This window comes from Scylla paramamosain, chromosome 41, assembly GCF_035594125.1.
Source record: "Scylla paramamosain isolate STU-SP2022 chromosome 41, ASM3559412v1, whole genome shotgun sequence".
Taxonomy (NCBI): Eukaryota; Metazoa; Arthropoda; class Malacostraca; order Decapoda; family Portunidae; genus Scylla; species Scylla paramamosain.
The window spans coordinates 10,521,967-10,534,466 of NC_087191.1; the positions used below are offsets into that span (position 1 = coordinate 10,521,967).

Below are 12,500 nucleotides of genomic sequence, written 5' to 3' on the forward strand. Positions count from 1 at the left end.
TGTGGTGTAGTGTGGCAGTGTTGGTAGTAATAGTGTAGTAGTAGTAGTAGTAGTAGTAGTAGCTATGGTCTGGTAGCGATGGTAGTAGTGACGTTATGTAAAGCTTTCAGTAGCAGCAGCAGCAGCAGCAGCAGCAGCAGCAGCAGCAGCAGTGATGGTGGCGGTGAATGTGGTGGCGCCAGATACAACACAGGAACCTAATATCAAGCACACAGGAAGTAGTGGAGGCTGTTGAGCAAAAAAAAGGACCACGTCAGTCCCCCATAGGTACAGTGACGGGATGGCTGTGCGCAGAGGAAACGAACGCCGCACCTTCCTCCTCCTCCTGCTCTTCCTCCTTTTCCTCCTCTTCCTTGTGTTTCTACCGCAAGACACCACGGCGACCAAATTGCGTGGAATCAGGATCTCAAACGACCCCAATCTCTCAACACCAAGAAACCTCACGGATTTGATCTCCAGAAGCGACTTAATCTTGGGATGTTACCTTAAGACCAAAGGAAACCCAACACAAGAACATCCCTACTTGACAATCCATGCGTATTATCTCACATCCCCATGCCATAATTATTACTACAATGATTCCACCTTCACGTATGCTACCAATAGTACCATGTCTCTCAACGCAAAGTACTATTTGTTCCTGAAGCTTCTGCAAGGGGAGGAGATAGAAGAGGAAGAGGAAGAGGGTGCTATGGAGTTGTACAGAGTTATTGGTTCAGTGAGTTCTTGGAAACTCCGTGGGAATATGAGTGAAATTTTCCATTACTATTCTGGTGAGTTGGTGTGTGTGTGTGTGTGTGTGTGTGTGTGTGTGTGTGTGTGTGTGTGTGTGTGTGTGTGTGTGTGTGTGTGTGTGTGTGTGTGTGTGTGTGTGTGTTTTAAATGCATGTAAGTTACTTCATTTCCACTTTTCCCTATTTCTTCTCTCTTTCTACTTCCTCCTCCTCCTCCTCCTCCTTTCTCTTCTTTCTTCTTTCTCCTCCTACTCTTTCTTTCGTGCCTCGTCCTCACCATTCCCATCATCATTCTTATTCTCTCCTCCACTCTCCTGCTGCATCCTTTGCTTTCCTCCTGCTCGTTTTCCTCCTCCTCCTCCTCATCATCATCATCATTATCCTCATCATCATTCTCTTCTTCCTCCTCCTCCTCCTCCTCCTCCTCATCATCATCATCATCTTCTTCTTCATCATCATCATCATCATCTTCTTCTTCTTCTTCTTCTTCTTCTTCTTCTTCTTCTTCTTCTTCTTCTTCTTCTTCTTCTTCTTCTTCTTCTTCTTCTTCTTCGTCTTCGTCTTCGTCTTCTACTACTACTACTACTACTACTACTACTACTACTACTACTACTACTACTTTTTTGTTTTATTTTTCCTCATCAGCCTGCTCATCATCATTACTCTTCTTTTCCCCTTCCCTGGCGCATCCTTTATTTTTCTCCTCCTTTTCCTCACTCCTCCTCCTCCTCCTCCTCCTCCTCCTCCTCTTCTTCCTCCTGGCCAAAATTACGTAATACCGACTCACATAAAGAAGGAACATTCGTATTTTAACAAAACTCATTACATCCCATTTTCTTCCTTTCTTTTGCTCTCAGAATGCTGGCAATCCACACTGACCTTGACCTCTTCTTCTCCGATGTACACTGAGGTCACAGGTCAAGTCACGGAATTCCAGGTCACCCCAGGAGCCCAGATCAACTTGACGTGTCAGAGTGACCGGCTTCGTACTGCTCTCAATGGTCATCCTTTCAGTGGTTATAATTTGACCTTAATTAGGAGAAGTGAGGTCAGTATGTTTCGTTTTCCCTCGTTTACATTTTTCCGTTTTCTTTGTCTATTTATCTGTTTGTTGATTTATTTCATTATTTTATTTTATATTGTTTTTTTTTCTTTTTGTAAGTGAAGTTTGTTTTTTTTTTCTATTTTCTTGTTTTTTCTTGTTTATTTATGTTCTCTCTCTCTCTCTCTCTCTCTCTCTCTCTCTCTCTCTCTCTCTCTCTCTCTCTCTCTCTCTCTCTCTCTCTCTCTCTCTCTCTCTCTCTCTCTCTCTCTCTCTCTCTCTCTCATCCCTGTTCCCTTCTCCCCGGTAGACCAATGAGGAGCAAGAACACATCGTGACGTCACGGAACAGGTCCATCGCTGATTTGTGGAAGCCGAGAGTGATGCCAATCCAGTACACCTGTGACGTGGCGTGGCCCGGAGAACCCAACAGGATCCTGGCCTCAAAGCACGCCACTGTCAGATATATCAGTGAGTGGCAGTAGTAGTAAAAGTAGTAGTAGTAGTAGTAGTAGTAGTAGTAGTAGTAGTAGTAGTAGTAGTAGTAGTAGTAGTAGTAGTAGTAGTAGTAGTAGTAGTAGTAACAGTAGTAGTAGTAGCAGTAACTGTAGTGGCGGTGTTGGTGGTGATAACAATATTCGTACTGTTGATATTCCTCTTTCAGACACAAGCAAGGAGCCAAGCCTTCATCTGAACACCCCCTTCAACACCTCTTCCTCCTCCTCCTTCATCTACACGGCCTCCTTCACCTTCTGGGCGCACCCTTCCTCCATCTTCACGTGGAGTCATCCTAATGGTAAGTAACGGTTAGGGGAAGGGCTGCTTCTCGTCCCCACGCCAGGTCACTGCGGGCCTCCTGTGCACAGAGACTTCTAGAACTATGCCTTGAATTCTGTTCAATGATGTACTTATCTAAAATATGTACTTAGGTTTGAGCTTAGCATAAATCTCAAGCACAGTAACAGGTACAGTAAGAGGTTGTGACAGTGCAAAAGTCATTTGTAATTTTCAGTTTCGTGTTGTTAATGGAATATTTTTTTCTTTTTCGGGTGAGAAAAATACCATTGATCTTTGCAATGGTTTGAGTGGATGATTTATGTCTTTCTTTTAAGTAAATTCGATGCCGCGAAAGACACGCGTCTTTTGTCTCGTTGTTTTACAACCTTGAGCCGCGACGCTCGCACTCAGCAATGCCAGTCCCTTCTTGTCCTTTGCAGTTTAGTATGGAGATGGTGACTCCTGAGGCCGAAAAGGCCAATACAGGAAACAGCTGGACCGATGACGAGACTTTCCTTCTCGTCCAGCCAGTATAAGAGGAGAGAAGTGGCCTGGAGGGCCTCACTCACTCAGCGGCACGAAGAAGCTGCATGGGCCTCTATTACTAAGCTAAACGAGACGCACGGCAGCAGCAGGACACAGGAAGGGCCAAAGTCATCATTGCTGCACAGCTGCATTTCTCATTGGCTAAATAACACAGTGGAATTATTACTTCAATTCCTGGAATGAATGCATCCCTCCTTCCCGTGGGGCTCGCCAAGGCATCTCCCGCCAAATTTGTCACAAATAACATTCCTACCGATCTAGTCTGTACATTTTCAACAGTTCAGTCAGTCACTCAGGTCAGCGAGAACAGCTTTGCGGCGCCGACAGTTCTTGAGGTGGCGGGCTCGGACTCCGTGACGGTCGGCCATCTTGCTATCTTATTGCTAAGCATAAACTTAGGCACGCCTCGGACCGTGCTTCACTTTCCGGCGCGCTAAGAATAATACTAAGCACTCTTAGCAACTTTAGATACGATATTAAGCACAACGTTTGGGATAAGCCCCGTCCCTCTAGTTAAGAGTCTTCGTGGTACATATTTACGTTTTTGAGTCACATGAAGACCAGTCATTCCAGCTGCCTTTTATCTTTAGTGTTGGTTAATGCAAGTTGTGTATTCCAGTCTAATCCGTCTGATTACAGCATAACCTAAACAACTTTAGCCTAGCCTAACTCTCTCTCTCTCTCTCTCTCTCTCTCTCTCTCTCTCTCTCTCTCTCTCTCTCTCTCTCTCTCTCTCTCTCTCTCTCTACGTCGATAACAGTGTTGATAGATGTAAATAGGTGCGCTTCATACAGGGGCTGCCGCTTGTAGGCCTGATGGCTTCTTGCAGCTTCCATTATTTTTCTATACTTTCAGGATCCGTATTAGAAACCGGACCGTGCACCAACATCAGCAGCACAAGAGAACGATGCCAGTACAGGGAGCTCAATCTCAGTATAAAGAACGGCTTCACTACAGCTGACGTCGGTAACTACACCCTTAGCCTCGCCACACCGGGCTATGCTGCAGTCAGTGTCATCACCCCGTTTTCTCCCAAGTGTGAGTCATTCGTTTTCTTTGTGTAGTATTGTTAAGGGGGTAACTTTTACTAAGGAAGTGTTTCGGTGATTTTCTTTTATGGATATGCCGTTTTCTTTGTTAACTATTAAAGGGGTTGCTATTTTAATGGAGTGTTTGGAAGGTAGATGTCTTTTTTTTTTATTTGTGTGTCATTTTCTTTGTGCATTTTTCAGGGACTGACTTTTTAATTGCTGCGTGTTAGTGTTCAATGATTTTTTCTTATGTGTAAATAATTTTCCCTGTGTTGAGGGGTAAGTACGTCATTAAATGTTCAGAAATCTCTATAACATATACAATTCGGAGGTGATGCAAACAAGAGCACAGGTACAGAACTTTATTCCTGAGAGGTGTCGCTTTACATTCATTCCTCTGAAGAAGCTGTAAAGTAAACAAGTCACCAGTGAACGCCTGTGCCTATGTCCTTGTCTCCGTCTCCACTTGATCTATTTCTTTCTGTCATTCTTTCTTGTCTTCTTTTTGAGTGTTGACTTCGTTGCCACTGTAAGACAAGAGCGATGTACAGATGCTCCCAAAGTTTTTTTTTTTTTTTTTCAAAGTATTATGCAAACTGTGGTCTAATGAACAACAACAACAACTACTACTACTACTACTACTACTACTACTACTACTACTACTACTACTACTACTACTACTACTACAGCAACAGCTACTACTACTACTACTACTACTACTACTACTACTACTACTACTACTACTACTACCACTACTACTACTACCACCACCACAACACCACTACCACCGCCGCCACCGCCACCACCACGACAGCTGCTGCATTAACTTTTTTTTCTCATCATTATTATTTCAAACCATACACTTTATTTTTTTTTTTATCACTAAAGGCAAATCAAACAATAAGATTACTTTTATCATTATTTTTTTTATCATTATTAGCTCAGCAATTAACTATCTCATTACTAGCCCAAAGCCAGCATTTTCTTTTCAATCTAAGTAAAGAGCTGCTCAGACTAAGGAGCTACAAAAATTATACAAAAAAGACCCAGTGAAGGTGCCAGTCCTTACAGAATATTAGTGAAACGTCTTGAGTATTTCCATCACAAAGAAACTCGAAGGAAGAACAAACAGCAAGAGAGAGAGAGAGAGAGAGAGAGAGAGAGAGAGAGAGAGAGAGAGAGAGAGAGAGAGAGAGAGAGAGAGAGAGAGAGAGAGAGAGATTTCAAGACAATCCTCCAATTTCTGATTATCGTTTCTACCATGTTTAGGAAGTGGCGCCTCGGTTGGGCTTCTTTTTTTTTTCTCTCTTAATTTTTGTTGCCTTTGTTAGCATCCCTCTTACATGAAAAAAAAAAAAAAAAGACAAGACCACTCTCACTCCTCTCCCCTTCCCAGTTCCCCCGCAGAAGACTCGCCTGTCTATTGTGGGCGCAACGGAGAGCTACGCCCTTCTCAACACCACCATCATCGCCTCCTGCAGCTCCAGGGGAAACCCTCCACCTTCCCTGACCCTCAACACCTGTGCTAATAGTTCTATTGACACCTGTGGAGAAGAGGTGAATTTATTCTTTTCTTTTTTTCTTTTTTTTTTTTTGTGGGGGAAAGGGATGGGAGAGGGCGTTCAGCGGACCAGCCAGAGGAAAAGGAAAGAAAAAAAGGTCTTTGTTTTTTCGCTCCCTGGCTTGAAACAAAAGAAAAGAAAGAAAAGTTAACTGTAGGGGAGGGTAATAAAAGAAGGCAGGTTAGTTTTAGTCTCAAATATATCAACTTTAAATTTCCTGTTGTTTATCTCATTTTTCTATCTTCTCTCCATGTCCTTTCCTCTCCCTCTCTCCGCTTCACCCTTTCATTTTCTCCTTCTCTTCTTCTATTCAATTTCCTTTCTCTCTGCTCTCAATCTTCATCTGTCTTCTACCTTTCCTTCATATTACTTCTCCTCTTGTTTCTCTTGTTCTCAATCATCACTTTTCGTCTTCTTTTCTCTCCCTCTTGCTCTAAATTTATCCCTTTCCCTCTTCCTTGCTTTCTCTCTATTTATGTTCCCTTTAGTTTTCATTTTTTCTTCTCTCTCTCTCTCTCTCTCTCTCTCTCCTCTCTCTCTCTCTCTCTCTCTCTCTCTCTCTCTCTCTCTCTCTCTCAAAATGCCCTTTCTAACTTAATCAGTCACCTCTCTCTATCCCTTCCATTAGAACCGGAGATTTTCACGCTAGACACAATAGGCAGTCAGTTCCCCATTTTCTGTTCACTATCCAGGAGGTGACTGTACTGTACACACGATTAAGGACTCACGTGAGGAAAGAGTGGCTGGTTCGCGTCCCTTCAGACACACCTGTGATGAAGCTTACTTGTGAAGCTTCCAGTGATGAGGGGTGGCATTCCGATAGTGTTCAGGTGTATGTCTCAGGTGAGTGATGAAAAGTAGTTTGGGAGTTTCTGTGGGAGAAAGCTGAAATATTGGTGAAAGTAAAGTAATGAAATGAGACAGGTGGTGGAAGGATGGATGTAAAACTGAATGAAGAACAGCTAGAAGAGGAGGATTGCTACAAGTACCTGGGATCAACAGTTGCAGTGGATGGAAGAGTTGAGACAGAGGTGAAGTGCCCAGTGAAGGAAGCATTGAATATAAGTGTTAAGAGAACGTGATGTAGTGGTGCCCTCTGTGGTGTATGGTGCTAAAACATGAAATATGGGGGTAACGGAGAAGAAATGGAGAAACGAAGTGCTTGAAGAGTATGTATGAAGTAACTGGTGTTTTGAAAAAGTTGAATGGACGGGTAGATTAGTTTGTGTTTAAGTGGCTTGGGCTTGTGCAGAGAATGGAGGACAGTAAACTAGTCAGATGTGTGTCATGGAAGGTTAAGAGGGAGGCCTCGCTTGGAGTGGATGAACTGTGTGAAGAGAGCAGTGAATGAGAGAGGAATGACTGCACCAAGCATGAATGACTCTGTGTGAAGGGAAAAGAGTGACTGTGTGTGAAGGGAAAGTGTCAGTGGAGGGTGCACTAAACTGGCGCGGTCTCGTTATTATTATTATTATTATTATTATTATTATTATTATTATTATTATTATTATCTTCATTACTTAAGGTTTAGGAAATGATAAGTGACAAAATTTACTGATATCTTGTTACTTTTTTTTACCTTTCTCTTTTTCTTTTCTTCTTCTTCTTCTTCTTCTTCTTCTTCTTCTTCTTCTTCTTCTTCTTCTTCTTCTTCTTCTTCTTCTTTTCTTCTTCTTTTTCCTTTCTTTTTTCTTTTTTCTTTCTTTCTTTCTTTCTTATATTCTTTCATCACCTTCATTTCCTCCTCCTTCTTCTCCTCCTTCTACTCCTCCTCCTCCTCCCAGACGCCACATCGCTGGAGGAGCACCTGGCAACACTCACCCACCACTGCATAGAGGGAGACAACGTGACCCTGCCTTGCCACCTCAGTGTAGTCAAGGCAGCAGATCAGATCGCTCCCACCTGGAACACCACCACGCAGGAAAATGACACTAAGTTGATTACATGTGAGTGTTATGCTTGGGTTGACACTGGTGATGGTGGTGGTGGTGGTGGTAGTGGTGGTGGTGGTAGTAGTAGTAGTAGTAGTAGTAGTAGTAGTAGTTGTTGTTGTTGTTGTTGTTGTTGTTGTTTGTGTTGTTGTTGTTATTGTTGTTGTTGTTGTTGTTGTTGTTGTTGTTGTTGTTGTTGTTGTTGTGATAGTAGTATTAGCAGTAGTTGTAGTAGTAGCAGTAGTTGTTGTTGTTGTTCTTCTTTTTCTCATTCTAGTTCGGGAAGATCTGAGCCTGGTATGCAGTGTAGATAGATGGATTAGTATCATTACTATCATCATTTCAGTCACTATCTCTATCTTCCCAAACTTCATTTTTTGCCAGACGTTTTTTTTTCTTTTTTTCTCTCCATAAAATATTCCAAAAACTCGCCCACAGACTTCAATTATTTTTTGAGAATTTTGGACCTAGGGCAAGAAAGAAGCTAACAAATTATCGTATGAATCTCAGTATATATGCAGAGCCACAATTTTTCTTTTCTTTTCGAGTTGCTTCAGATTTTCCCGCGGCTTAAGTCTACGGAGAATGTTTGCCGCGTTTCATTAAGTCTACGGTAACGCTTTGCCACATTTCATTAACTCCAGGTGAAAGGTTCGCCGCTTTTCGTTAAATATATGGGGAGGCTTTATCACATTTCATTATTCAGTTCACGCAGATTATTTAGATATCTCTTATAACAACAACAACCACAACAACAATAACAGCAACAACAACAACAAAAACAAAACAACAATAACAACAACAACGACTTCTACTTCTACTGCTACTACTACAACTAGAACATAAGAACATAAGAACATAAGAAATAAGGGAAGCTACAAGAAGCCACCAGGCTTACACGTGGCAGTCCCTGTATGAAATATACCTATCTATTTCCACCTATTATCCCCATCCATAAACCCGTCTAATCTTCTTTTAAAGCTCCCTAATGTCCTAGCACTAACAACATGATTACTGAGTCCGTTCCAGTCATCTACCACTCTGTTTGAGAACCAGTTTCTTCCTATCTCTTTCTTAAACCTAAATTTTTCAAGCTTGAATCCGTTATTTTTTGTTCTATCCTGGTTGCTGATCCTAAGAATTTTGCTTACATCCTCTTTGCTATAATCCTTATACTACTACAACCACATCCACAGCCACAACACCACCCTATTTCTCCCCCTCTCTCCCACTCTTTCTCCCCCACAGACTCCTCCTCGCCTTACCTGCGGACCGTGGCGTTGTCCTTCTCACCTGTGCAAGTCACGGATGCACGTAATTACACCTGCGTAGCGGGGGAGCACAAGGTGACTGTGATTGACCTCCAAGTGACAGGTGAGTCTTAAAGCAGGTTAAGGATTTTTTACTTATTTGTGTGTGTGTGTGTGTGTGTGTGTGTGTGTGTGTGTGTGTGTGTGTGTGTGTGTAGCTCATATATACATAAATACATTGTTATGGATTTGTGATACTGGATGATTATGAATAAGAAAGTTAAGGTTGTTCATGTTTATTTGTATGTTTGTGACTGATAGATAGATAAATAGATAGATAGATAGATAGACAGACAAACAGATAAACAGAAAGATAGATAGATAGATAGAAAAGAAAAGAAATAAATATAGTAGTGCAAATAATTATGTGTGTGTGTGTGTGTGTGTGTTTGTAGGTAATTGATAGATAAATGCATTAGATATATGAATATACTTAACAAAATCGTAAGGAAAAAAAAAAACGATTGCTTTTTGCTGGGCGGAAATATGAAACCATGAGAACCGGTGAAAGATTTAGCTTCTCCCACCCTCCCACCACCACCTCCACCACCACCACCACCACCGCGTTTCTTTTAAGCCAGGATGGGTAAAAAACAGCCGCGGGGAAGAGTTGGCTTGTCGAATATATTCCTTCCTTTCTGGCCTGCGAGGAATATCGAGAAATGCCTCTTGAGTGCTAGTGTCTCAAGGGCAGTGAAAATAATAATGTGATGCCTGCCTCGGAGCGTCCTGGGAGCACTGAGGGTGGAATAAACTGTCCATAAGAATATAAGAACTTACGAAAATAAGGAACGCTGCAAAAAAAAAACCATTAGGCCTACACGTGGCAGGCCCTGTATGAAATGCCTATTTCCACCTATCATCCGTATTCATAAATTTGCTTAATCTTCTTTCAAAACACTCTAATGACTCAGCACTAACAACCTGATTACTGAGTCCATTCCATTCATCTACCACTCTTTTTTGAGAACTAATTCCTTCTTATGTCTTTCTTGAATCTATTTCTTTTAAGCTTGAACCCATTATTTCTCGCTCTATCCTGATTAATGACCCTGGGAGTTTTGCTCACGTCACCCTTGTTATATTCCCTGTGCCACGAGAAGATTTCAACAAGGATCAAACGCGTGTCACAACTCAGACAACGCGATTGCAACACCTCACCAGGCAGGCCGAGGTAATCACCAAAACCTGAGTGGCGTTTTGGTGGGTGGCTTCAGATTAAGGGTTACACTCAGAGAACATCTGTGAAATGAAGAAGTGAGGAGAGCAGGGATGGAATGAGTTACGAAAGTGATAAGAAGGTAAAGGAAAAACTGACATACTTTGGTCATGTTGTAAGAAGAAACTGGAGGAAAATAACTGAGAGAAGATCAAGATTAAGACAGAGTGAGATGGAGGGATGGAATTACGATAGATAAAGGATTGGAGTCATAGAGGAAGATGCAAGGATACTACCAACTGGAGGAGACTCGTACATAGCGCCAACCACTCACTTTAGGAAAGAGAAGAAGAAAAAGGTTGCTAATGGGTGAAAGAGCGAAGGAAGGCTGGGAACACTGTACCTTACCATGTGTTGCCAGTCGCACATTATTTGTCGCTACCCGGGAACCTGCTGTGTCGTGTTTTCCCGGCCTGTTTAGGGTTATAGGCTGCTAATGAGTGACGACAGAACAACGGGAGGCTGGGAACAATATAGCTTTCACATGTTGCCAGTCGTCTTTCATTATTTTCCGCTGCCCTTGAACCTATTGTCTCTTTATTTATTTATTTGTTTGTTTGTTTTATCCTTTCGCTGCCACACTGTTTCCTTTAATCACCAACAACTATTCCTGTACTTAACTCTTAATTAATTTTTTTTGCTCTGAAAACATAGAATTGACTTTCTGTTCTCTCTTTTGTCTTCTCTATCTTCATGCAGACAATTTATTTTACTGCACTTCCTTAAAAATTTCCGTAATCAAAAACAACGTGCAATTAACCTCCTATTCTCTCTTTCGCCTCCTTTGTTCCCACGCAAGGAATTGTTTACTGCGCTCAGAAGGTTAATGCAGTGCGCCAGCAGCAGTGGAAGGGATGGCTGTTGTTTGGCGCACTGGTGTAATAAATTAATCCAATCCAATCAGCCCATCACATGCATGGCTCCTCTTCACCCACGAGGAACTTGAATCAGCCTAGACAATACCCACGTCAGGAGAGAGACACGCTGGCTGACTCACTCCCCCTTCCTTGTTCACGGGAGCACTAAAGGGTTGACACAAGTGAAAAGACTTCACTTTAACTCTTCTGCTGCTGTTCAGTGCATTCTTTCTTAACCTTTTCATTGCTTTTTCTTTTTTTTTTTTTTTTTTTTTTTTGGTAATTATTATACACAACTTTTGAAAGGATTATTTATTTATTTTTTTATTTATTTATTTATTTTTTTTTGTTTTGTTTTACAACTTCTTGAATACTTACTTCCTTTCCTTAGCAGAGATTAAATTAACCTCATTCTCTTTTTTTTTTTTCCTTTGTATTCATTCAAACATTTTTTTTTCTCTCTCTCTTATCATCTACAACTTTTAGAAGGCTTATTATTCGTTTCACAGTCTCTTGAATACGTACTTCTGCAGATGGACAAAGATTAAATTAGCATCACACTTTCTTTTCCTTTATCCTCATCCAAACAATTTATTACAGTGACCCCAGTGGTAAAAAAGACGACCTTAGCAGTAAAGGATTTATTCACTAACTACTTAGAGACAAATTTTCTTGTTCCGCAGTCATCATGGCGGCTGGAAATTGCATTATCTTTTATTTTCTTGTAGATGCTTGGAAAGACTTCACACATTGCTCTTAGTATCGTGAAAAGTTGCACATCTCAGACAGCGACAAGGTATTTTTTTTCTCTCCGTAAAGTATCCAAAAAATCTTATCGACAGAATTCAATTATTCTTCAGAGATTTTGGACCTTGGGCAAGAAATAAATTAATAGATCATGGTACGAATCTGAGTATATATGTAGAGCCATTTTTTTTTTTTTTTTCTAAGTTGCTTCAGGCTTTTCCGCGGCTTCAGGGTAGACTCGAATGCAGGGCCAGAGTAGCAGGCGTGCGCGCTTCCCCTGCACCAGCCACTCATATTTCATTTTGGCGCATTGGTGTTGCATTTGGCCAGAGGGACAACACACGTACGTCGGTCTGGGCGAGACTGCGAGACTGAGATGGTTCGGGCATGTCAGAAGAAGGGATGAGGCAAGTGTGGGAAGGAGGATGCTGGAAGGAGGAAGAGAGGAAGAACAAAGAGGAGATTTATGGATGTAGTGGAAGACATGCAAGTGGTGGGTGTGACGGAGGAAGAAGCAGAAGCATATTAGAGAAGGTTGGTCCGCTGTGGCGACCTCTAATGGGGACAGCTCAAATGAGAAGAGGGGCGTTGCATCTGGGCAAAAAAAATATCTCATTTGGGCGCAGTGATAAACTTCATTGGGGCTCAAGTTTAGAAAAACCGTGTCCTCATTTGTGCGAGAGTGGCTTGTCAACACACTTAACGCTATCAAGAACACTTTTTAATTGTTTATTATACGTTCGTC

The 12,500-nt window shown here is 41.8% G+C and overlaps 1 protein-coding gene across 2 annotated transcripts in view; it reads left to right on the top strand.

Annotated features, from left to right (window-relative positions):
• The window catches only part of LOC135092996 (vascular endothelial growth factor receptor 1-like), a 30,494-nt gene that overhangs the window by 369 nt on the left and 17,625 nt on the right, over nucleotides 1-12,500 (top strand). Inside the window, exons 1-9 of one of the 2 annotated variants that reach the window (XM_063991829.1) lie at nucleotides 1-773; nucleotides 1,592-1,782; nucleotides 2,087-2,246; nucleotides 2,440-2,571; nucleotides 3,954-4,136; nucleotides 5,526-5,686; nucleotides 6,384-6,534; nucleotides 7,476-7,637; nucleotides 8,871-8,996. The exon at nucleotides 1-773 is cut by the window's left edge and continues 369 nt beyond it. In XM_063991829.1, the coding sequence (XP_063847899.1) occupies nucleotides 281-773; nucleotides 1,592-1,782; nucleotides 2,087-2,246; nucleotides 2,440-2,571; nucleotides 3,954-4,136; nucleotides 5,526-5,686; nucleotides 6,384-6,534; nucleotides 7,476-7,637; nucleotides 8,871-8,996 (1,759 nt within the window). In that variant the 5' untranslated portion in view covers nucleotides 1-280. The remainder of the gene's footprint in view (nucleotides 774-1,591; nucleotides 1,783-2,086; nucleotides 2,247-2,439; nucleotides 2,572-3,953; nucleotides 4,137-5,525; nucleotides 5,687-6,383; nucleotides 6,535-7,475; nucleotides 7,638-8,870; nucleotides 8,997-12,500) is intronic. The other variant, XM_063991830.1, reaches the window with a different exon arrangement.